General features: G+C 43.4%; 1 protein-coding gene across 1 annotated transcript in view; it reads left to right on the top strand.

Moving 5' to 3' along the window:
* The first annotated feature begins 1,711 nt into the window (after positions 1-1,711).
* The window catches only part of GDI2 (GDP dissociation inhibitor 2), a 28,550-nt gene continuing 8,193 nt past the window's right edge, over positions 1,712-22,068 (top strand). The window contains exons 1-6 of the mRNA XM_047741113.1: positions 1,712-1,949; positions 10,136-10,243; positions 11,871-11,970; positions 15,299-15,433; positions 20,596-20,794; positions 21,024-21,155. Of these exons, the coding sequence (XP_047597069.1) occupies positions 1,905-1,949; positions 10,136-10,243; positions 11,871-11,970; positions 15,299-15,433; positions 20,596-20,794; positions 21,024-21,155 (719 nt within the window). The 5' untranslated portion in view covers positions 1,712-1,904. The remainder of the gene's footprint in view (positions 1,950-10,135; positions 10,244-11,870; positions 11,971-15,298; positions 15,434-20,595; positions 20,795-21,023; positions 21,156-22,068) is intronic.

Below are 22,068 nucleotides of genomic sequence, written 5' to 3'. Positions count from 1 at the left end.
AAGGGTCAATATTTCAAGTCAGTTCAAAAATATAGGTAACATCGTAAAAGTAGCCCTAGAGATCCCTTACCCCTTCAACTACTTGAGGACTAGTGAAGACAACTTGAACCAGGAAGCAGGCCCTCACCAGACACAATTTGATCGTGTACTTTGTAGCCTATGTTTACAGGTTTGTGCGTGTATATATATGTGCACGTACTTGGAGACAGACCTTCTTAAAACATCATGTTTAGCCAACAGAAAAAGCAGTCACACCCACTGGTAGGTAATGGGTTCAGTAGACAATTTGGCACTTGATTTTTGTCTACCCAGAAATTCATTTGGTCACTGATGTATACAAACCCAGTTAAGGTATGTAAATGTAACCCCCCCACCCCCCAGGTCCAGGGTCCGATAGAACACACCTTCTTAAACTCTTTCTGGGGTGAAGAAACATTGTACAGCACTGTTACATTATTTCCGGAATCTGAATGATTTAAATATGAGGGAAGTTCTGGCTATCGAGATTCACTTCGAAAAGTTCTTCTCTAGCTGTTTCAGAGTAACTCCAGAAGGAAACACCAACCAGGCCGCAGACACCGCTGCCCAGGGCTTTGCGGGGACCCCTTGCCCAGACCGCCTCTATAGGGTCCCCTCTCTTTGGTTGAGAACACAAGCCTCTCCTTACATCCATCTCTTTACCCAAAGTGGAGATTCCAGTAGGAATCCTAAAAAGGTTGGGGTGGGGGTGGGAGCGGTCTGGAGCAGGGGAGACGGAAGGCCGCACACTGTTCCTTCCACCTGCGGGGCTAACCGCACGCCTGCGGCCAACTACGATTTCTAGAGCCGCCGAGCTGCAGCTCTCAGAAGGCGCAAACCTGCTTCCACATCAGATCCAGCCTTCCCTTTCGTTTGGGCTAAGGGTTAGTTTTTTAGAATTTTTTTTTCTTTTTTTTCCTTCTTCTCATTAAATTCATTCGGGCCGCACAGGGGGCGAGGCGGCAAGCACGACCCAGGGCGGGAAATACGATAAAGCCTGCGACCTCCGGCCGGCTTCGCGGGCGGCGGGGGCTTCCTGCGTTCAGAAAAAGGAGGCCGGATGGGAGGAAAAAACAAAGCCAGCCACCAACAACAAGGGCGGGCGCGGACGCGCCGGACGCCGGCCCTGGCCTGCACCGCGCCCGGGCCGCAGCCGGAGTCGGGCCACGAGACAAGCCCCGCGGCTGCGAGGCGCGGAATGCGGAGCCCGAGACGGCCGCCCGCGTCCCCAGCGGACCCCGCGCCGGCGGCTCGGGCGCACGTGGTCGCCACGGGCTCAAAGTCCAAGGGCGGCGGGAGGTCCCGGGGCCCCGGGCGCGCCTCGGTCCTACACCACGGCGGGAGGAACGAAGCCGACCGCCGTCCTCCGGCCATCCGCGAGCTTCCACCCCAAGGAAAGCCCTCAGGGGACCGCGCCCGGCCGCCTCCTCCGCCCCCAACCACCGTGGCACCGAGCCGGGCGGGGAACCGGAACCGCCGGAGGGACGGCCCGCCCTCCTCTCGCGAGAGGCGGGAGAGGACGCAGGTTGGTCGGGCGACGGGAGCGCAGCCAATGAGCGAGCGGGAAGGCTGTGACAGACGGCCCTCCGAGCGCCGTCCCTAAGCCCCGCCCCGGCTGCGGAGGCCCGGGTCGCCGCCCGCCTTTCCCTGCCCTCCCCGTCTTCCCTCCCCTCCCCGCCCCGCTTTTCTCTTCCCTTCTGAGGTGGCGGCCGGCCTCCCTCCTCTCCAGCTCCGTTCCAGCTCCAGCCCTGGCTCCCTGTTCCCGTCGGGCCCCGACACCGGCCTGAGCGCTTCCCCCGTGGCTCCAGGGCGGCCGCATCGCCGCTGGCCCCGCGAGTCCCCGCGCTTCTGCTCTCCCTGGGCCTCGGTCCTCGCCGTCCCCCGCCATGAATGAGGAGTACGATGTGATCGTGCTGGGCACCGGCCTGACGGTGAGTCCCCTCCCCCCGAAGCGCGCGCCGCGGGAGGCCTGGGCCGCCGCGCGGGGCCGCTCCGTGCGGGCCGGCGTCCCCGTGCGCGCGGGCGGGTGTCGTCTTGGGGGGGGGGGTGCGCTGCGACCGGCGTGGGGCGCGACCCGGGGCGCCGGGGGCCTGCGGCGGAGCGGGGCCGGCCGCGCGGGCGGGGGCTGGGGGCCTCGGCTCGGCCCCGGACGTGCAAGGACAGACCCGGGGCCAGCGAGCCCGGTCCGGAGGGTGGCCTGATGCCGGGCGACGGGGAAGCAAAAGTGGGTGGGGAGCGAGGGCAGCAGCCCGCTGGGCGTGTGGGGGCCCCTCCGCCGCCGCTGCGGCTTTACGGCCTCTCCCGGTTGGAAACGGAAAAGCACCAGGCGGGGTGGGGGAGGGCGGGAGCGCTCGCAGCTGCGTTTCCTACTTCGGCTCCAGCCGCGGCTCGTGGGTCTCGGCCTGCCGGAGCTGGGCGCGAGATTTTGTGACAAGTCATTGGAGAATCACCGTCCTGTAACTGCTGCAGTTCAGTGAACTTAGAGAAAATGAGCTTTTTACCCGCCCCCCCCAACTTCAGAGGAGGAGCATTGCACATTCCTTGGAACACTCCCATCCCACTTCCTGAGCATCTGTAGAGAATTGGAAATGAGTGTTCTCAGAGCCTGCCTGTCCGAGGCCTTCTCCGCTGACCGTTGCCATCTTCTGTTCCCTGCGTCCATCGTCTCTCCTGGGGGCTTTCCCCTGAGAAGTGGACCGCTGATGGGTCGCTGGGGGCCGGGTTCCCTCCTGCGGACCAGTCCAAAGCCGACCTGTGCCTGGCTAGGAAGTAGTACCGAACAGATGAGGTCACTTACCTAGAAAACTAGTCATTTTGAATGCGAGGGATTTGGTCGAATTTCTTTTTAGGTGGTGAGTTGGCAAACGGTTGGATGCCTAAATGAACAGGCCTACCAGCTGCGGGGCTGGTTTCCCTCAGTGAGTATTTTTAAGGTGTCTGATTGGGGTTCTGAGCTTCGTAGTCTATGCAGGGTTGCGGCCGGTTGAAATGGGCCCGGTTGCTGCCAGGGTGTTGTAAGAGTCGGTTCTGTGTTTTCTATGGTTATTGCTAGTCTTTCAGATTTGCTCTTGCTTAGGTCAGTTGGACGTGAACAAAGGAGCGCTGATCTGTCCTGCAGGTTTCTACATGGCTGGTACGGAAGCATCGCTTTGTGTCGAAGATAAGCATGCTCTTGCTCTGTAACAACTAAGTGAAGATAATGCACTTTATTTAGGTATTCATTTGGGTTAATTGGACCTTTTTGATGAGCAGTAGGTACATAACTGGAAATCAGACCCTTTTCTGCTCTCACTTTGCAGCTGTGATAACTTTAATCCCTATGAGCCTTCTCATAAAGGTGTTCTTTGAGAATTCTGTCCCATGCAGAGCATTCACAGTCTTCCCATCATTGATAGGAGTAGTGATGGCAGGAGCATTGGGTAGTGGTGAATGTGTACCCTCGTTTCTCATGACGCAGACTGCTTACCGTTAAGTAAGATCAGCAAAGTTAAAAACCCTCAAATCAGAATTGACTATTTCAAGTGAATATACGACTTCATTTTCTTAATGTTTGACTTACAAATACCTAGTGCCAGAGAGTCAAGAACCTAAAAACAGGCACACTCTACCAGTTATGGGTGCAAACTATTAGGCGATGGCTGTGTGTCAGGTACTTTTAGTGCTATTAACTTGTTACTTTTAAAGAAGTGTAGTGTCAGAGTTACTCTGTTGCTTAAAGTGGGCACTGTTCTTTGTCAGTTGTTTCTTCTAAAATGAAGGTCATGGTGATTCACAAATGTTAATTGTAATTTTAATAAATAAGACATAAAAGTGTAACGTGGAAAAGACATAAAAGTGTAACGTGGAACAAAATCGTTCTCTACCCAGGAGAAATGGAATATTCTGTATAATTGAATTTTCTAAGAAATTGAGGATTATCACTTTAAAGAACCACCAGTTTCTGAAAAAAAAAAAACTTTCTATTGACATCACAACTTCTTTAACAAACTAAGTAACATAATTTGCTTGATTAGTGAGACTTCATGTCCTGAGTAGTTATTGTGTTGATGCTGTAACATAATGAAACTGCTGAGACACAAGATAAGCCTTCGCTCCTTATTAAATACTCTCAGCCTGCGGCCTTTGAGTTAGTTCTTCCGTCTGCTCCTCATTTTCTCCTCCTCCTCTTGCTGTTAGGCTGGTGATTTTACTTTTCTTTGATTTCAGTGTGAACAGACAACATCTGACCACCTAATACACTGCTTCTAATTGACTTTGGGATTGGCAATAAATTCTTCAATCTTCTTAAAAATAGTGTAAAAAAAAAGGGGGGGTAACTAGTTCCACAGCTTATTTGTGGCTACCAGGTATTTGTGTTGTTTTGTTCTACATAGTAATTCTGGTCTGGGATTACAAATAGAAACATGTACTTTAGTGAGAGTTAACCGGTATTGCTAGTATTAGATGTTTGGAAACTAGTTTACATCCCAGACATAAAATTTTACCCTTTTTCTTTATTAAAACTTTGTGATTTAAAAGAGTTTTTTATATCTGATTTAAAAATCTTAAATTGCCTCCCAGATTTGCTCTTTGAAAATCCTGGCCATTGCTATGTTAGAGTTTTGTAGGTGAAGGACTTTCTGTCCATCGCAGTAGTGATCATAGGGCCAATATGTACAAATGTCTTATTTTTGGAAGGTATAAATGTCTTGTAGGCAGTCTGTATTTTCAATCAATTTCAAGCATACTGGCCCCTTAGGATAGAAGTAAAATCAGACACATTTTAGCATCTAGAAGTAGTAGTGAGATACTTGGTTTGAAAAACCACTAACTAAATGTTTTTGCTCACATCCATGAAAATTAGCAATCCCCCCCCCCCCCCCCCCCCCCCCGGTCTTCCTTCCCCTTATACCTGATTAAAGGCTCTTCCTGGACTACTGGCTTACCCAGTTTCAGTTATTTAAAACTGTGGCTGTTGTGATCAGTTATGGGCATTACATCTGCATGAAGGATGGCGCTTGTGAGAGTTACTGTGAGGAGGTACTAGGTGCAGTAGTAGGGCTGCCCGCATGAGAATTCAGGGCAAGCCCGGAAACCTTCACAAAGAAGGTATGTAAGCTGGCTTTTAAAAATATTGGTAAGTTTTGAGCAGGAGGCACGATTTTCTGGGCAGAGTGAGCAGGGTGGATTGGTATTGAGAACAGGATGTACGTAATAGGGAGTTTTTGCCTGAAACAGAAGGTATGAAGAGGCAGATTGGGAAATTGGGTTGGAGAGAGGGCTTTCACTAATGTTGAATGTATTAGGCTAAGAAATTTTATCTTTCAGGCAGTGGGAAAGGATTTTGAGCAGGAAAGATAGAATTAGAGCCAATTTCAAGAAAAATGATCTTTTGACAGCATTTAATCACATGCATTCAAGGGACAGATACTTAAAGGAACATTCTGCTGAAAACAATTATTTTTACTGTGTTGTTGCTGACATATAAAACAGATTAACTGATTTAAAAATGTTCTAGTTAATGCATTTTCCCCATAGTTCTAGGTAAGTAGCTTTCAAAAGTCATTTTTCTTTAGTATTAGTGTTCAGGTACCTTGTTTTCTTTATCACATTTTTGTGGGCATTTATTTCCTGTTTGGGTTTTTTGTTGTTGTTGTCATTTATATTTTGTTTTTCCTTGTAACTTTGAAATTCAGTTGGATTTAGAGTTCCGGTGGGTGCTTAGTTTGGTCACTTGGAGGCTCTATCAGAACATTGTACTCAGGCTCTGTTCTCTTCAATTCCTGCTCTCTAAGGAATCTCTAAGACCAGGGTAGTCTCTCGTACCACTGACCTGGGAAGTACTGTGTAGGTTGATCACAGTTCACACACATACAGGAACACTGTGTACGTCCCTTCGGGACATTAGAGGTATTTTGCCTTAATGTATTTAGGTGCTTTCCAAGTAAGTTACGCTGATTATGCAACTCTGGTGATGTGTGCAGGGTGCGGAAGGTAAGTGACCTTCACACCGATAGGGCCCTTCCCTCGCTCCCACATGTCTATCCTTACTAGGACTTGGCTGCCACTGACCTTTAAACTATTTGATCTGGTTACCTCTTTTCATGTAGGAGAACATGAAATGCCAGGTGAGTGGCAGATGACATTAGCATAAAGAAGTTGTATTCTGAAGATGGTTTTATCAGTTATTCTGGGTATGAGTTTGTGTCCTGCTCAGGTCATTTGTGGGTGAGTTTGAATTAAATGTGGAGTACTCTAATCCGGTAGATTTAAAACTAATATGTTGGTTAATATTCACTAATAAATAGATTTTTTTCTGGTAAAACTTATCAGTATTATTGATGTATATGATGAGTGGACAGGGTTTTCTAGTGCAAAAAAAGGAAATTCATTTAGAGTATTTTTTCTGGCTTTAATGTGCTTTGGCTTGTTATTCTTTATTCATCAGATAGGTAGCAGTCCTGGATTTTAATTTCGAGTTAATTTTGTAAGATATTAAAATTTAAGGATCATTAATGTGTACCCGATGCCCAGATATGATTGACAGATTTTGTCAGCAAATTAGTTCATCCCATGCTTTAAAGCAAAATGTGCTACTATGTATTTTATTCTTTTGGCAATGGAAAAGCAATCTTTTATAGATGGGCTTAGGAGGATCCATGAACCTGCAGATTTAACTAGCTTTTCTCAACAGTTCCAAATGGTGTCTCTAGAGGTGGTTCTGTTAGCAGCTCTTCGAACTTCAGTGAGTCTTTAAATTGCCGAACCGTTCACTTCCGGCCTCGTCTTTACTTGCTTTAGAGCCGCGGTCCAGTGAGTGGATCATGCTTATTTGCAGGGAAGCGTGGAAAGTTATATATAGAAGATATGCAACTCTCAGAGTTGCTGGCTGTGATTTTGCTTCCAAAAGTTGACCTCTGGAGTCTGCCTTTGTTGGCTGGGCACAGGACTGTTTCATCTTTCTCTCTTTATGTCCTGATCTGTTTTTGTGAAGGTAGATTTTTTACCTTCGCGTAATATGTTGAACCATATATGTCGGGGCTTCTTTGGATTTTTTTTTTTTTTTTTTTTTTTGGACAAGTGAATTGCTTTTGAAAAGATTAGGGTTGATTTTTGTAATTATAAGATGCCTTCAGTTCTCTTTATCAAGACACCGTGAAGAAAGTGGACAGGCAGGCAAGCTAAGGAATGGAAGAAGTTGCAGTGCACAGAACCGGTAAGGCACTCTTCTCTATCCAGAATATAAAAAGAACTTTAATATAGCTGTAAGAAAAAGAAACCCATTTTTTAAAAAGGACAAATAATTTGAATAGGCACTTATCAAAAGAAGATACCATAATTATCAGTAGACTATAAACTAAAAAAATGCTCAACCTCCTTAGTTGCCAGGAAATGCAAATTAAACCACATCCTAACTACAGAATGGCTAAAATTAAAAAGACACAAGTGTTGGGCAAGGATTTGAAACAACAGGAACTTTCATACCCTTCTGGGACGGAAGTATAAATTAGTACAAGCCCTTTGGAAAGCAGTTTGGGAGTTACCTGCTGAAGTTGAACATAATGCTGCTTTCCTTGATATATATCCAATAAACGCATAATAAAAGCAGGTTGAGAATATTCATAGAAATTGTTTATAAGAGTCAAAAACTGGCAACTGATCCAGATGTCCATTAATAGTAGGAGGGATAAATGATTGTGTAGTCATGTGGTATAGTCATTCAACTAAAGCCTCCACCACTTTGTTACACAAACCGTGGTTCTTGAATCAACTGCTTCGAAGCAACACCTGAGAACTTACTAGAACTGCAGAAGGTTAGGGCTCACGCTGAGTATACTGAATCAAAATCTGATCCCCAGTTTTTTTTTTGTTTGTTTGTTTTAAAGTAGGCTCTGAGTTCAGCGGTGGGGCTTGAACTCGCATGATCCAGTGATCACGAGTGCCGTGCTCTAGCGACTGAGCCAGCCACGCACCCCTAGCATGACCCCCAGTTGATTCTTAGTAAGGTTGGAGCAGTGCTGCTTTAGTAATGATTCTTGACATTGGTCCTGGACCAGCCTCATTAACATCACCTGGGAAATCATGAGAAAAACAAATTCTCAGCCCCAACCCAGTTCTGTGGGTGGGAGTTCCACAGTCTGTTTTAAGGAGACCTCTGGGTGATGGGGATGCAGAGTGAAGTTTGAGAATCTGCTCAGAACTGACATTTCAAAACCGCTCACAGGGGGTACTGAATTGGGAAGCACCCTTTGAGATCCACCCACTGCTTGCAGGGTCAGACAGACCTTCTGGAAAGGTCCATGTAGGAAATAGGTTATGTAGGCGGTACAGTCTCTGTCACAACTACCCTAACACTGTAGTACGGGGAAAACAAATGTGGACAATATATAAATGAATGGGGATGGGTGTTTACCAATAAATCTTTATTTGTGAAATCGCATGTCCACTGGACTTGGCCCCTGTACTTTGGGGACCTCTGCTCTGTAGCAGTAAGAATAATAAGTACATTTCAAGAATAAACAAAACAGAATTTGGATGAGTCTTGTAAACATAATGTTGAATAAACGGTATATACAAAAAGGATATAGTGCGTGATGCCATTTATTCAGAGTTTAAAAACAGCAGATCTGCACTTTTAGAAATCATGAGGGAGGGCATTGGGGGTGTAGTTAGGACTGGAATAGGGCATGAAGTGGCCTTCCGGAGCACTCCTGGTGTTTGGTGTCTTGATATAAATAAGAAATGACACATCTTCCTAGAGTAAAATTTGACATTATACTAAAATGAAAAGATACATTTTGGAGTAAGATTAGAAATAATGAATTTTTAAAATAAAGGTATCAAGTCAGACTTCTAGGGGAGTGAGATTGTTCTCTGCTACCTGGGGTCTTTGGGGTAAATTTGAAAACCCCTAAGGATTAATGAGGATACATGGAATTTCCGTTTTCTTTTAAAAACAATAAAGCCTTGATCACCAAAACCCTGGTTAAGAGTTTTGAATGAATGTGTATCCCATCTCTGTGATAATTCTCATTAATTCACTACTCCTATTCTTTTTTGGTTTTCCTCCCTCTATCTTGATAGAGTAGATCTTAGTATATCCATGTTTTATCTACCTTCTTCCTGAGACTGGACATTTACAATCTATTTATGGTTGTCCTGGATGCTTCCTTTAGAGCTCTCGTTCTCAGACTCTTTGGCTTTGGGATATATTCTTAAAAAGTAAGGACCTTGGGGCACCTGGGTGGCTCAGTGGTTAGGCCGCTGCCTTCGGCTCAGGTCATGATCTCAGGGTCCTGGGATCGAGCCCCGCATCGGGCTCTCTGCTCTGCGGGGAGCCTGCTTCCTCCCCTCTCTCTGCCTGCCTCTCTGCCTGCTTGTGATCTCTCTCTCTGTCAAAATAAATAAATAAAATCTTAAAAAAAAAAAAAAAGTAAGGACCTTGAAGAGTTTTGTTTATAGGGTTTATATATATATATATATATATATATATAAAATATTTATAATTAGAAATCAACACTGAAAATTTTAAAAAATTACTAATTCACTTAATGATAAACCCATTATATGTTAACATGAATAAGCTTTACGAAGTGTAATTGTATCTTCCAAAATAAAAGTATTGTGAGAAGAGTATCATTGTTTTACATTTTTAAAAAGATCTACTTACTTTTGAAGATTTTATTTAATTTAGAAAGTGGGCATGTGCAAGTGGGAGTGGGCAGAAGAGAGGGAAAGTCTTTTTTTTTTTTCTTAAAGATTTTATTTATTTGAGAGGGAGAGTGAAGGGGAGAGAGAGAGAGAGAGAACCCAAGCAGGAAGGGAGAGGGAGAAGCAGACTCCCCGCTGAGCAGGCAGCCTGACGTAGGGCCAGGGCCGAAGGCGGAGGCAGAACCAACGGAGCCACCCAGGCGCCCTGCGGGAGAGTCTTGGTTAAGCAGACTCCTTGCTGAGCGCGGACCATGCCACAGAACTCCATCTCACAGCCCTGAGATCACAACTTGAGCCAGAACCAAGAGTGTGATGCGGAAGGGACTGAGCCGCCCAGGTGCCCTTAAGAGGGGCCTTAAAAAAATATCTGTTTGAAACATGTGGTAACACTTCACTTCTTTTGAAAATGCTTATGCTTTCTCTGTAGGAATGTATCCTGTCAGGTATAATGTCGGTGAACGGGAAGAAAGTTCTTCACATGGATAGAAACCCGTATTATGGAGGAGAAAGTGCATCTATAACGCCTCTGGAAGATGTAAGTATTAGAGCAAATTAGGATGCCTTTCGTTCTTTGAAACTTTTACTTGTGAATCTCAACTCTACTCCTTGTAGATAGGTTTAATTTTGTTTTATTAACTAGATTATCTCTAGCAGCCTATTTTTTCAGGGACTGTGGGTTTTAGGGCGTGTAGACATTAGAGTTGTGACTACTGCAGTCTGGAGCAATTACCCGTTATCTCTCCAGGGGAAGGGTGTAGACTGATGGAGGTCTAACGCAGGCCAGGCACAGGGCCTGCGCGCTCCACCTGGTTTCGCTCAGTTACTCAAGAGTTTATCGCCAGTTTTCAGATGACAGAATAGTCTGTTATTAAAATCACAGGATTGTGAACCTAGGTTATAATAAGACTCTAGAGCTTTGGTTCTTTTTGCTCTACTCCCTTGCTTCCTGCTTTTTTAGATTAGGCACACGAAGCATTTCCAGTATATCAATATTTATCATTTTGCTGTTTTGCTGAATGTTTCTCTGAGGTTTGTTCAGCATCCAGATGCGTGGCCGCGAGCTGGGCTCTGTTACTGGGGATACACGGGTATCGTCAGTTGCTGTCCATGTGACTGCTGAAATGGACTTCATCTTTTTTCCAAATTTGTTTTGTATTCAGGCCTGTAGAAAAGTTGAAAGAATAATACCAGTGGGTCAACCTTCCATCTGGATTTAGCAGTTAACATTTTGCAATACTTGCTTTATGTCTTTTTTTGTTACTGGTTTGAATCCTTGAAAGTAACACATCATGATACTGGACCCAAATATTTCAGCATTCACTGGCTAAGAATAACATTCTCCTACGTGATCATAGTATCATTTTTATCACATTTAAGGACATTAACAAATATCCAGACCACAGTCAAATTTCCCAGTGGTGCCAAGAATGTCTTACATTGTGTGTGGTCGCAGTGTTTCTTTTGTTTTCTTTCCTTTCCTTTCTTTCTTTTTTTTTGTTTTTTTAACTACTTTAAACATTGTCTTTGGTGTTTCTCTTTATTCTTTTAATCTACAGAAATCTCCCCACTTTTCTTTTGAAAAGTCCAAGTTAGCTTCTAATAAGAAAGCATCGTTGTGTAGTTCATACTGCATCACATCAGGAGGCATATTCCCAAATTTTAGACCATAAGCTTCTTTTTATCTAGAGCTCCTTCTCGATTCACATAAATTTTAAATTAGCTGGAGCTAACTTTTTTTTTTTTTTTTTTGAAGAATCCAGAATTTATTTTTGACTCCTTATATAACTACAGAAGCAAAATTACTTTAGCTAGTAAAGTTAGCTTTTTACCCAGGAGAGAGTGAGTTTAAATGATTTCTACAAATGGTGTATCTGCAGAGTAGTGTATCATTGACAAATGTTATATATTCTTGCTTATATGTTAGCAAAAAATACTACCTCTGTAATACTTACTTTAGCATTCATTTTAGTGTATTTAACTTAGATGTATATTGGAATTTCTCTAAAAATTTAATCTAATAAAAAATGAAATGTCACTGTTACGCTTTACCTCATCTGCTAGTGGTCAGTTATTATACCAGCACCATGTCATGGACGAATAGTTGCATAGCATAGTGAAAAGTAGATTTTGTTACATTATGGTAATTTTTGTTTTGGTCTTAGTTATACAAAAGATTTAAAATACCAGGAGCACCACCAGCATCGATGGGAAGAGGAAGAGACTGGAATGTGGACTTAATCCCTAAGTTCCTCATGGCCAACGGTAAAGCCTTCTCACATTTTTGGTGGTACATTGAATCCGATTTAAAAGTAGACTCTAGCTCTTGACAGAGTGTTAACTCCAGGGATGTGAAAGTAGATTTTGTTGATGGCAGCGGCTTGGTGAGTAGACTGTGGCCATTAGAGGCGTCTGGAGTCAGTAAGAATGGAGGAGGGGTGCCTCCTTCCTAATTGGTTCTGGAGACAACAAAGCTAGGACATGGCACAGCGTGTATGGAAACCGGAAACGTCTACAACCCTCTTCTCTCGGGGCTTCCCTGACATTCTCTGATATCTGGGTCTTTAGAAGCAGTGTTTTCCCTAGTGTGAAGGCTCTTAAATTTATTTTTTCACATTTTCCTCCTTTTTATTTAGGGGAGCTAAACTGCTGTGATATTAATGCCTTTTTCTGAAATTACATTAAAAATTAGGTTGTTGGTATAAAGTCTATTTATGTCCCATCAATTAAAGTATGAACTACCCTTTCCGTTTTTGGGTTTTGTTTGTTTCTTGGTTTTGAGTTTATATTCTAGTTTCTTTTAGTGGAAATATCTTATTTGCATTTTCTCTGAAATTTGTTTATTTAAAAAGATTTTATTTATTTGAGAGAGAGAGCACAAATGGGGAGCAGTAGGCAGAGGGAGAAGCAGACTCCATGCTGAGCAGGGAGCCTGATGTGGGACTGCATCCCAGGAACCTGGGAACATGACCTGAACTGAAGACAGATGCTTAACCCGCTGAGCCACCCAGGCTAGGCTGTGTGTGTGTTGAATCTCACCATACCCCCCAGACATATATTGAGGGGACAGAGGCAGTGATTTTTTAAGGCTTTTATTTTCTGTTGCCTGATCTGACTCTTGCCAATAGCCTGTGGGTCTGCCCCTTTCCCACTGCCTTTACTAAATCTGAGTATTCTTCATTTTAGTTAAAAACAAATTTATTTATTTGAGAGAAAGAGGGTGCCTGCACACAAGCTGGGAGAGGGGCAGAGGAGGAGGGAGAGAGGATCCGAAGCAGACCCCTCTCCCCTGCTGAGCACAGAAGCGGATTCAAGGCTTGATCTCATGACTCTGGGATCATAACTTGAGCCAAAACCAAGAGTTGGAAGCTTAACCTACTGAGGCACCCCGGCACCCCATCTTCATTTTAATTTTTGTCACTTTGCTATACCTGAAACCAAAATAATGGATTATTTTTAAGTTGGCTCCATGCTCAACGTGGGGCTTGAACTCGTGACCCAAGACCAAGAGTCGCATGCTGCAAGCATTGAGCCAGCCAGGTGCCCCGTGGATTTTGTAAAAGTATCTGTTGGTTAGAGAAATGATTTCTGCATGTTCATTGCCTTTCATATGGGCCAGCCTTAGGCTTTGCACGTTTTTCTTTTGAGGTTTTTAAATTTTTCCTTATCGATGTGAAAGAGTTCTTTATAAAGACCATGAAATAAATACCCTTAATGTATTTGAAGTTACCTTTTCCAGTCCGTGATTGGCTTTATAAGTAGCTGTGCTGTATTTTTCTTTCATACGTAAGCTTGTACTTTTCATGTAGGTATATAGATTGATTTTTCTTCTTTTTATTGTTTTTGATTTGGAAGGCTATGCTTAATTTTCCTCTTTACCTCAAGGTTATAAAAATACTAATATTTGCTGTTAATAGTTTTATAGTTTAATTTTTTCATTGTAAAAATGAATTCACCTGTTTTACTGTGTAAGTTGATTTATTTGTTATCCTGAGGCTAAATATCTTTAGTTTTTTTGTTTGTTTGTTTGTTTGTTTGTTTTTTTAATATTTTATTTATTTAATAGAGATCACAAGTAGGCAGAAAGGCAGGCAGAGAGTGGGAGTGGGAAGCAGGCTCTCACCTGAGCAGAGAGCCCGACGCGGGGCTCGATCCCAGGACCTGAGATCGTGACCTGAGCCGAAGGCAGAGGCTTTAACCCACTGACCTGCCCAGGCGCCCCTGTTGTTGTTTTTAAAGTAATCTCTGCACTCAGCATGGGGCTCCAATTTAGGACCTGAGATCGAGAGTTACAAGCTCTTTCGACTGAGCCAGCCAGGTGCCCCCTCTGTTAACCTCTTTGAGAAGTAGACATTGAGATTTAATTTTTCAGAATGGTTAATCAGTTGTCCCTCAACACCATTTATCTTTTCCACTTTGAACTTTTATAATAAATATATTATTAGACATGGTTCTCTTTTTTTCCCCACTAATTTAGTGATTAATCAGTATAACTGTACAATTTAGTACCTGGTTGGGTAAAGCTCTCTTCATTATTTATTTTTTGTTTTCAAAAAAATTTTTTAGAGGTGCTTGGGTGGCTCAGTCGATTTGTCTGACTTTAGCTGACGTCATGATCTCAGGGTCCTGGGACCAAGCCCCACATCAGGCTCTGAGTTTAGTGGGGAATCTGCTAGTCCTTCTCCCTCTGCCCCCCCGCCCCCCACTTGCTTGTGTGTGCAGTCTCTCACTCTCAATAAATAAATCTTTAAAATATATATATATATATTTTTTTTTATTTTGCCCTAGTGTTTCTGTCCTTTCAAATGAGCTTTAAAGTAATTTTGTTTAGTTTCTTAAAAAGCTTTCTATTAAAAAAAAAGTTTTCTATTTTAGTATACCAAATTTATTGGCTTATAGGCAGATAATATTTTTAATTATATGCCTGAAATTCATCTGAAATTAATGTTCATTTTATTTTTTATTTATTTTTAAAAAGATTTATTTATTTATTTTAGGGAGGGTGGGGGTGGGCGAGAGGGAAAGAGAGAATCCCAAGCAGGCTCCATGCACAGCCTGGATCCTGGGGTGGGGCTTGATATCATGACCCTGAGATCATGACCTAAGCTGAAATCAAAGAGACGCTCAAGTGAGTGAGCCACCCAGGCGCCCATGAAATTAATATTCATTTTAATTCGTACAGATTGAATAATATAAACTGAGTAGCACAAATTCTTGAAAATTTTTGCCTATTAGTTGCTTCTCTTTACAATAGTAACTTAAAGAAACTCAAGCCCATTTTCAATAGCACTATAATCTAAACTTCATACCTCTAATAATAATTAACATAGATTTTACAAAAGCAAGTTGACAACGTTATTACTCTTGAAGTTGTAACATTAAAAAAGCACTTCTAAAGATGTTCCGCAGTAGGTGTGCATTCTGATTGTGCCATTTAGAACATGGCATTCAAGAGTTTTTGGAAGGGGTTGGACAATGTTAGAAAGAACTGGGAAGTGGTTAGTACAAGCCCACAATGAATGTACTTGTATTTCTGCTGATTTTTGAAGATACTGAGACTTAAGTTACAGTTTGGAGTGTTGGACTTTTTTAGGTCAGCTGGTGAAGATGCTGCTTTATACAGAGGTCACTCGCTATCTGGATTTCAAAGTGACTGAAGGGAGCTTTGTCTATAAGGGTGGAAAGATCTACAAGGTTCCATCCACTGAAGCAGAAGCTCTGGCATCTAGTAAGTCAATTTTATTTTATTTTCTCAGAACCCTGAGATTTCATAATGGAAAGGAATCTTAGAGATCACATTTAATATCCCTGTCCTGACAGCCAGCTGTCACTCATCCAGTCAGCAATATTTACCGAGTGTCTGTTACTTGCCAGACACCGAGAGGACATCAATGAAGAGAATGTTCAAAAACCCCTGCCTCTGAAGCTGGGAGAGGCTTCAGGTGGCTTGTCTCCCCCCATGGAACTTGGTGCTGGTGTGGGTCAGATAGTGCTCTCTGTTGTACTAGTAATAATTCGTAAGAGCTGTTGTTCGGCTGGGGGATGGGGGTTCCTGTGTGCTAGGCTCTGTGCAAAACACTTCACATTCATTGTCTTATTTGACTTTGGAAACGGCTTACAGGGTAGGGTTTCCATTTTATAGATGAGGGAACTCAGGCCTGAAGTCACGTAGGTAGGTGGCAAGACTGGAGTGGAAACTCTGGTATTACCACTGTAGCGCCCGTGGACGTAATCAGTGCGCTGAGCGGGCCGCCGACCCAGCTTAGCCATCCTGCCAAAGAAGAAACTCTGTTCTGGCGAAACCTTATCTTTTAATTGATGCTGTTGTCATTGTCTGCAGTCTCTGATTTTAGGAATTTCCAGTGAGTATGGAGTGATTTTATTCTTTGCCCAAAAAGATTTCCTCTCTTGGCTCAATCTAAGGTTCCTGGTTAACATTTTATATTCCTACCTCTTTTTGGGAGCAGACATCCCTGAAAAAGACCTTCTGTCCCTGAAGGTGTTTGAGTTATTGCACAGAGCAGTTTGAGAAAGGGTGAATTTGGAGCGCTCACGGGTGGATGAGTTTTCTGCAGGACGGGCTCCAGGAGGAGCTTAGGAGAGGGAGCTGTTTGGATTGGGCGCAGAGAAGTGCCAGTAGATTCTCAGGATTCTTTTGGCGGGAGAGTGGGAAAGTTCTCTCACTTAAAACGTAATTTGAATTACTTTGGCATCTTCTCTAACTCATTTATTTCCTTCTTGCTATGGGGAGAAAATGTTGAAGGCACTCTAGCCAGAAAGAAAGAAGTCAGCACAGAGATTTGTGGCTAAGTTAGGATTAACAACCAGAAAGGGAATGGAATGGCTCATACTTAAATTGAGGGCGTTAGTGGTATAATCATGGGTTAGAAATGATTTTAAATGACAACATAAATTTTATTCCAAAGAAATAAGAGTTCACCAGTTTGAAGACAATCTTTTACAACAGAGTTTGTGTTCTAAACTTTGGTTTACACTCTGAGCTCTTACCTATGTTAATAGCTTCGCTTCCTGCCTCCATTAAACAAAAACTTAAGGATTTACCTCGAGGCAGTTTTATTTGCCCTTTCTGATTTAATTTTTTCAAATACGTAGAACATTTACATGACTGGCAAGTCAACATTGTATCAAAAGATGCATTTAGAGTCTTGTCCTCATTCTCCCTTCACTTGATTGTTTTGTTTCCGGTTTATCCTTCTCATGGCCCCTCCCCCCAAATAAGCAAGTATGTTTATGTATCTGTTTTTATGGTTAGGCTTACTGAGGTATAATTTAGATACAGTAGAATTTACCTGTTTTAGTACACAGTTGTATGAATTTTTACCAGATCCTTACCTTCTCAGCAACTGTTTTTCTGTTAATGAATAGGATCTTGAAGTCAGAAAACGGCAGGCGGGAAAATCCTCGGCAGAATGAACGGGATGAGGGAAGGTGTAGAAGTGGAGAAGTTCATGTGCAGCCTCAAGGTTCCAGTAAATATTTATTGATTGGTCAAGTGTTACTTGAATCAAATCAGTGAGAAGTATCTTTGGCCTCTAAAGTCATGTTGAACATAGATAAGTTCAGAAATGTTTCGAGAAGTTTTCATGAATGGCTTGGAAATGGATCCAGCAAAATCTTCTGTCTTAATTTAAATCTCTCGCTTGTGTATTTGTTCCGACTCTGAACTGCGAGCCCCATGTTCACGTAGACCACCTTTGCCATCAGCGAGCGCAGCCTCTTTCCCGTTACAGGGCAGAGCAGCTAGAGTGAGGTGGGTTGGGCGCACCAGCAGGCTGGTGGACCGCGTACTCTCCTTCAGGAGTGTTCTTTGACATTGAGCTCCACTCTCACTTTTTTTTTTTTTAATGCTGCGGTCAAAAGTTTGTTCTGTTTTTTTTTTCCGTAATTGAAGCATGGTTGACACACACCGTTACATTAGTTTCGGGTGTGTAACATGGTGATTCAGCAAGTCTGCCCTCCTCACTGCCAAGTGGGGCTGCCGTCTGTCGCCTCCCAGTGCTGGTGCAGCCCTTCGACCACCTTCCGAGTCGTCCCTGTGACGTAGTCGTGGCGTGACCGGAGGCCCACACCTCCCACTGCCCTTCACCCATTTTCCCAGCCTCCGTCCCTCCACCCCGGCGCCCGTCCGTTTGTATTCTGTATCTGTGGGTCTGCTTCTGCTTTTTTAGGTTTGTTCATCCGTTTATTCTGTTTTTATATTCTACTTGTAAGTGAAATCTTTTTTTTTTTTTTTTTTTTTTTTTCTTATTTCACTTAACATAATACCCTCTAGGTCCGTCCATGTTGTCAGAAATGGCAAGATCTCGTTGCAGTCTTGATTTGCATTTCCCTGATAACGGCGAGGGATTTGGGGCATCTTCTCTTGTGTCTGTCTGTCTTCTGAAGTAGAAGTAGAAAAAGTTCTGTTGAGTTCCTCTGTCCATTTTTGATCAGATTATTACTTTTTGTGTGTGCTGAGTTGTGTAAGTTAAGTTCTTTATACATTTTGGATTTAGTCCCTTATCAAATATATCATTTGCAAATATTTTCTGTCATTCCGTAGGCTGCCTTTTTGTTTCGTTAATGGTTTCCTTTCCTGGACAGAAGCTGTCTGCATTGGTGCGGCCCAACATGTAGAGGACTATTGCTACGGCCAATGTCTGAGAAATCCCTGCCTGTCTTTTCTTCTAGATGTTCTGTGGTTTCCTGTCTACATTTAGATCTTCAGTCCATTGTGAGTTTATTTTTGTGTGTGGTGTGCGTGTGGCTTTCCAGTGTTCCCAGAACCATTTGTTGAAGAGACTGTCTTTTCCCCACTGGATACCCTTGCCTCCTTTGTCACGGATTAATTGCTTGTACAGGTGTGGCTTTATTTCGGGGCTCTCTGTGTGGATGCGCCGATCTGTGGTTCTCTTTGTGCCAGTACCAGACTGTTTTGATCATTACAGTTTTGTCAGAAATCTTGAAATCTGGGATTGTGCGATAGTGTCCGCTTTCTTCTTTCTCAAAGTTGCTCTGGCTGTTCAGGGTCTTTGTGGTTCCGTACCAGTTTTAGTATTTTATTGTAGTTCTGTGAAAAATGTGGTTGGTATTTTGATAGGGATCACATTGAACCTGTAGATTGTTTTGGGTAAATATGGACATTTTAACAGTATTCTTCCCATTCTCTGTGGTCAGATCTTACACCTGTTGAAAACTTTATTTTCTCCATGAAACTGCTCTGGATTTTGTCACTTTTAATGTTTTAAATGTCTTTACCTAAGGTTCTTGTTTTTGTTTTTGTTTTGTAAATAAACCTCAGTGTGCAAGTGAATGAAGGAAAGTAAAATATTTGAAATGATGTTAAGGTACTACTCAGGAAACCAAGTAACTTGGAGAAAGATTTTTTTCTAACCCTTTTATGATATAGTTGAACATTATTCTTTCCAAATTGTATATCCAGGACGTGAATAATTTGACTTCTCTCACACTTGCTGGCATCAGACAGCATGTGAGTTGAATACGGAGCACATGGTACGCGCCACGCACTCTTCTAGGTTTGGGGCAGGGCGGCTCCAACAGAAGGGGAAAGTAAGCGACCAGCCTCAATTAGCAGGAGACAGGCTATGCGAAAGGAAGCGTTCATCAGATGGTGATAATGCTGTGCGGACGGACGGAGGAAGGGGCACAGTTTCAAATAGGGTGATCAGGGAAGGCGTCATCAGAGAGACGTAGCTGAAAATTGAACTGAATTCTGTTGGCGATCTTATTTTTACCCTGACAACTAAATGTAAGTTGGTGCTTGTGAGGTCATAGAATTTTTTTTTTTTTAAGCCTTATACCATTACTGTGTATGTGTTCTGTCCCATTTTTTTGTTTTTTAATTTTTTAAAAATTATTTTTTCATTCATCTAAAGTAAGCTCCGTACCCCGTGTGGGGCTTGAACTTAAGACCCTGAGGTCGAGAGTCCCAGGCTCTACTGACTGCACCCAGGGGCCCCGTCCCATTTTTTAAAACTAGGTTGTAAATACAGTTTAAACATAAATGTAGTCAGCTGTCATTAATGGCCTCATGATCATTTTTTAAAAAAATATTTTATTTATTTATTTGACAGAGAGAGTGAGATCACAAGTAGGCAGAGAGGCAGGCAGAGGCGGGTGGGAAGCAGGCTTCCTGCTGAGCAGAGAGCCCGATGCGGGGCTCGATCCCAGGACCCCAAGATCATGACCCAAGCCGAAGGCAGAGGCCTAACCCACTGCGCCACCCAGGCGCCCCACTCATGATCATTTTAATTTTCAGTTTTGTTGATTTCATCTGTAGTCTTGGGGGAAGTAATATCCAAAATACCAAAACAGTACACTGTTCTGTGGAAGGTTGTTTTTAAAGTCGTCATACAGTTTAGGGAAGGAGATCAAGCCAGAACAGTTTTTTCCTTTGGCCTTGTCTTCCTAGCAGCTGTACACTCCAGGAGGACTCCTGCCTAGTAAGAACTGAGCGTTTACAAAGTAGTTTATACCTGTCTGCTCAGCTTTTTTTAGTATAAAGAGTGGGTAACTGATTAGCTAGAACTTTATTAAAGTAAGTGACGGGCAGCATAATCCTCCTTTTCTGAAATGCTAGAGTGAACGTTAGCATACAGAGAAGGGAGGAGCGTTCAGAATTTTAGGCAGTTGGCAGGGTACAGATCAGACTTGTCAGAAGAAGAATGTCAGGTGGGTGCCCTCGCGGATCAGTCTTCCAAGGCCACGTTTTCCTGTGATCACGCGGTTGGTGTGGAAGCACAGGGACAGCAGGAGCCGCGCACCAGGAGAGGTGCCTCCGAGCTGGCCTGGTGTGTTGAACTTGGCCTCTCTCACTCTCTTTTCCTCAGTGTCCTAGTGTGAATGTTTGCTTTCTGACCAATTCTTTAGGCTTAATGGGACTGTTTGAAAAACGTCGCTTCAGAAAATTCCTAGTGTACGTTGCCAACTTTGATGAAAACGATCCCCGAACTTTTGAGGGCATCGATCCTAAGAAGACCGCCATGCGAGAGGTGTACAAGAAATTTGACTTGGGACAAGATGTCATAGACTTTACCGGCCACGCCCTGGCTCTCTACAGAACCGATGAGTAAGTCTTCCACGGTGCAGATTTCTGTTTTTCTTGGGACCGTCACTGAATTTCTCAGTTCTCTAAAATGGAAGTTCTGACAAAATGAGTAGATAACCATGTTATATTATGGAAGGTTCCAGCTGTAAATCAGTGTTAGAAGCTTTTAGGTAAAATACGAGAGTAGTGAAATAAAATGATTTCAGAAAAACATTTAAATATTTTCTAATATTTATTTCCTTTATTTTAGCTATCTAGATCAGCCATGTTGTGAAACCATTAATAGGATTAAACTTTACAGTGAGTCTCTGGCAAGATATGGCAAAAGCCCGTACCTTTACCCCCTCTATGGCCTCGGAGAGCTGCCCCAGGGATTTGCAAGGTCAGTGCCTGTCGCTAACGTGGTCCCCTCTTCTGCAGGAAGACAGGGTATGGGGAGGGAGGAGAGGTCTGTGAGCTGTGAGGTGTTTTTCTTTTTATTGGAATAAACCTTATATATAATGAAACCACAGAGGTACTGTAAAAAGTTTAGTTTGGGTGTACAGACGTGTGTGACCAACACGACACTCAGGAGAAGAACACGTTGAATCTGGGAAGCTCGCTTGTGTCCTCTCATGAGTCGTCCCCCCCCCCCCCCCCCCGCCCGCGGCCGCTCCTTTCTCCTCTGTCCCCACGTTTAGTTCTCCCTGCACCATTGCTGAAAAGACTTTCCCAGTTGTGTTGGTGCCTTTGTGGCAAGTCATTTGGCCACAGATATGTACAGAGCTGTTTTGTTCCATCACTTTTTCTTAAGATTTTATTTATTTAGTTGAGAGAGGGAGCACAAGCCGGGGTGGGGGTGTAGGGTGTGGGGGGCAAAGAGAGAGAGGGAAGCAGACTCACTGCTGAGCAGGGAGCCCGATGCAGGGCTCGATCTCAGGACCTGAGCCGAACGAAGGCAGATGCTTCACCCACTGAGCCACCCAGGTGCCCTTAAAGACTATTTTTATTTTTAAGTAATCTCTCCACCCAGCTTGGGGCTCAAACTCCAAACCCGCAGATCAGGAGTCACCTGCTGCACCGACGGAGCCAGTCAGGCTCCCCCTGATTATTCCAGTTTTATATTAAGTTGTGAAGGCAAGTAATGAAAATCAGCTCCAATTTTTTTTGTTTTTTGTTTTTTGTTTTTTTTTTTTCAAAATTGTTTTGGCTCTTCTAGGTCCTTTGATTTCCCTATACATTTTGGGACAGCTTGTCAATTTCTAGGGATTTTACTGGGATTGAATTTAAATGTACAGGCCAGCTGGGGCTGACGT

Source organism: Lutra lutra, chromosome 8 (assembly GCF_902655055.1).
Source record: "Lutra lutra chromosome 8, mLutLut1.2, whole genome shotgun sequence".
Lineage (NCBI taxonomy): Eukaryota > Metazoa > Chordata > Mammalia > Carnivora > Mustelidae > Lutra > Lutra lutra.
Note: the sequence above shows the minus strand (reverse complement) of the source record. Positions and strands in the feature narration are given on the sequence as shown.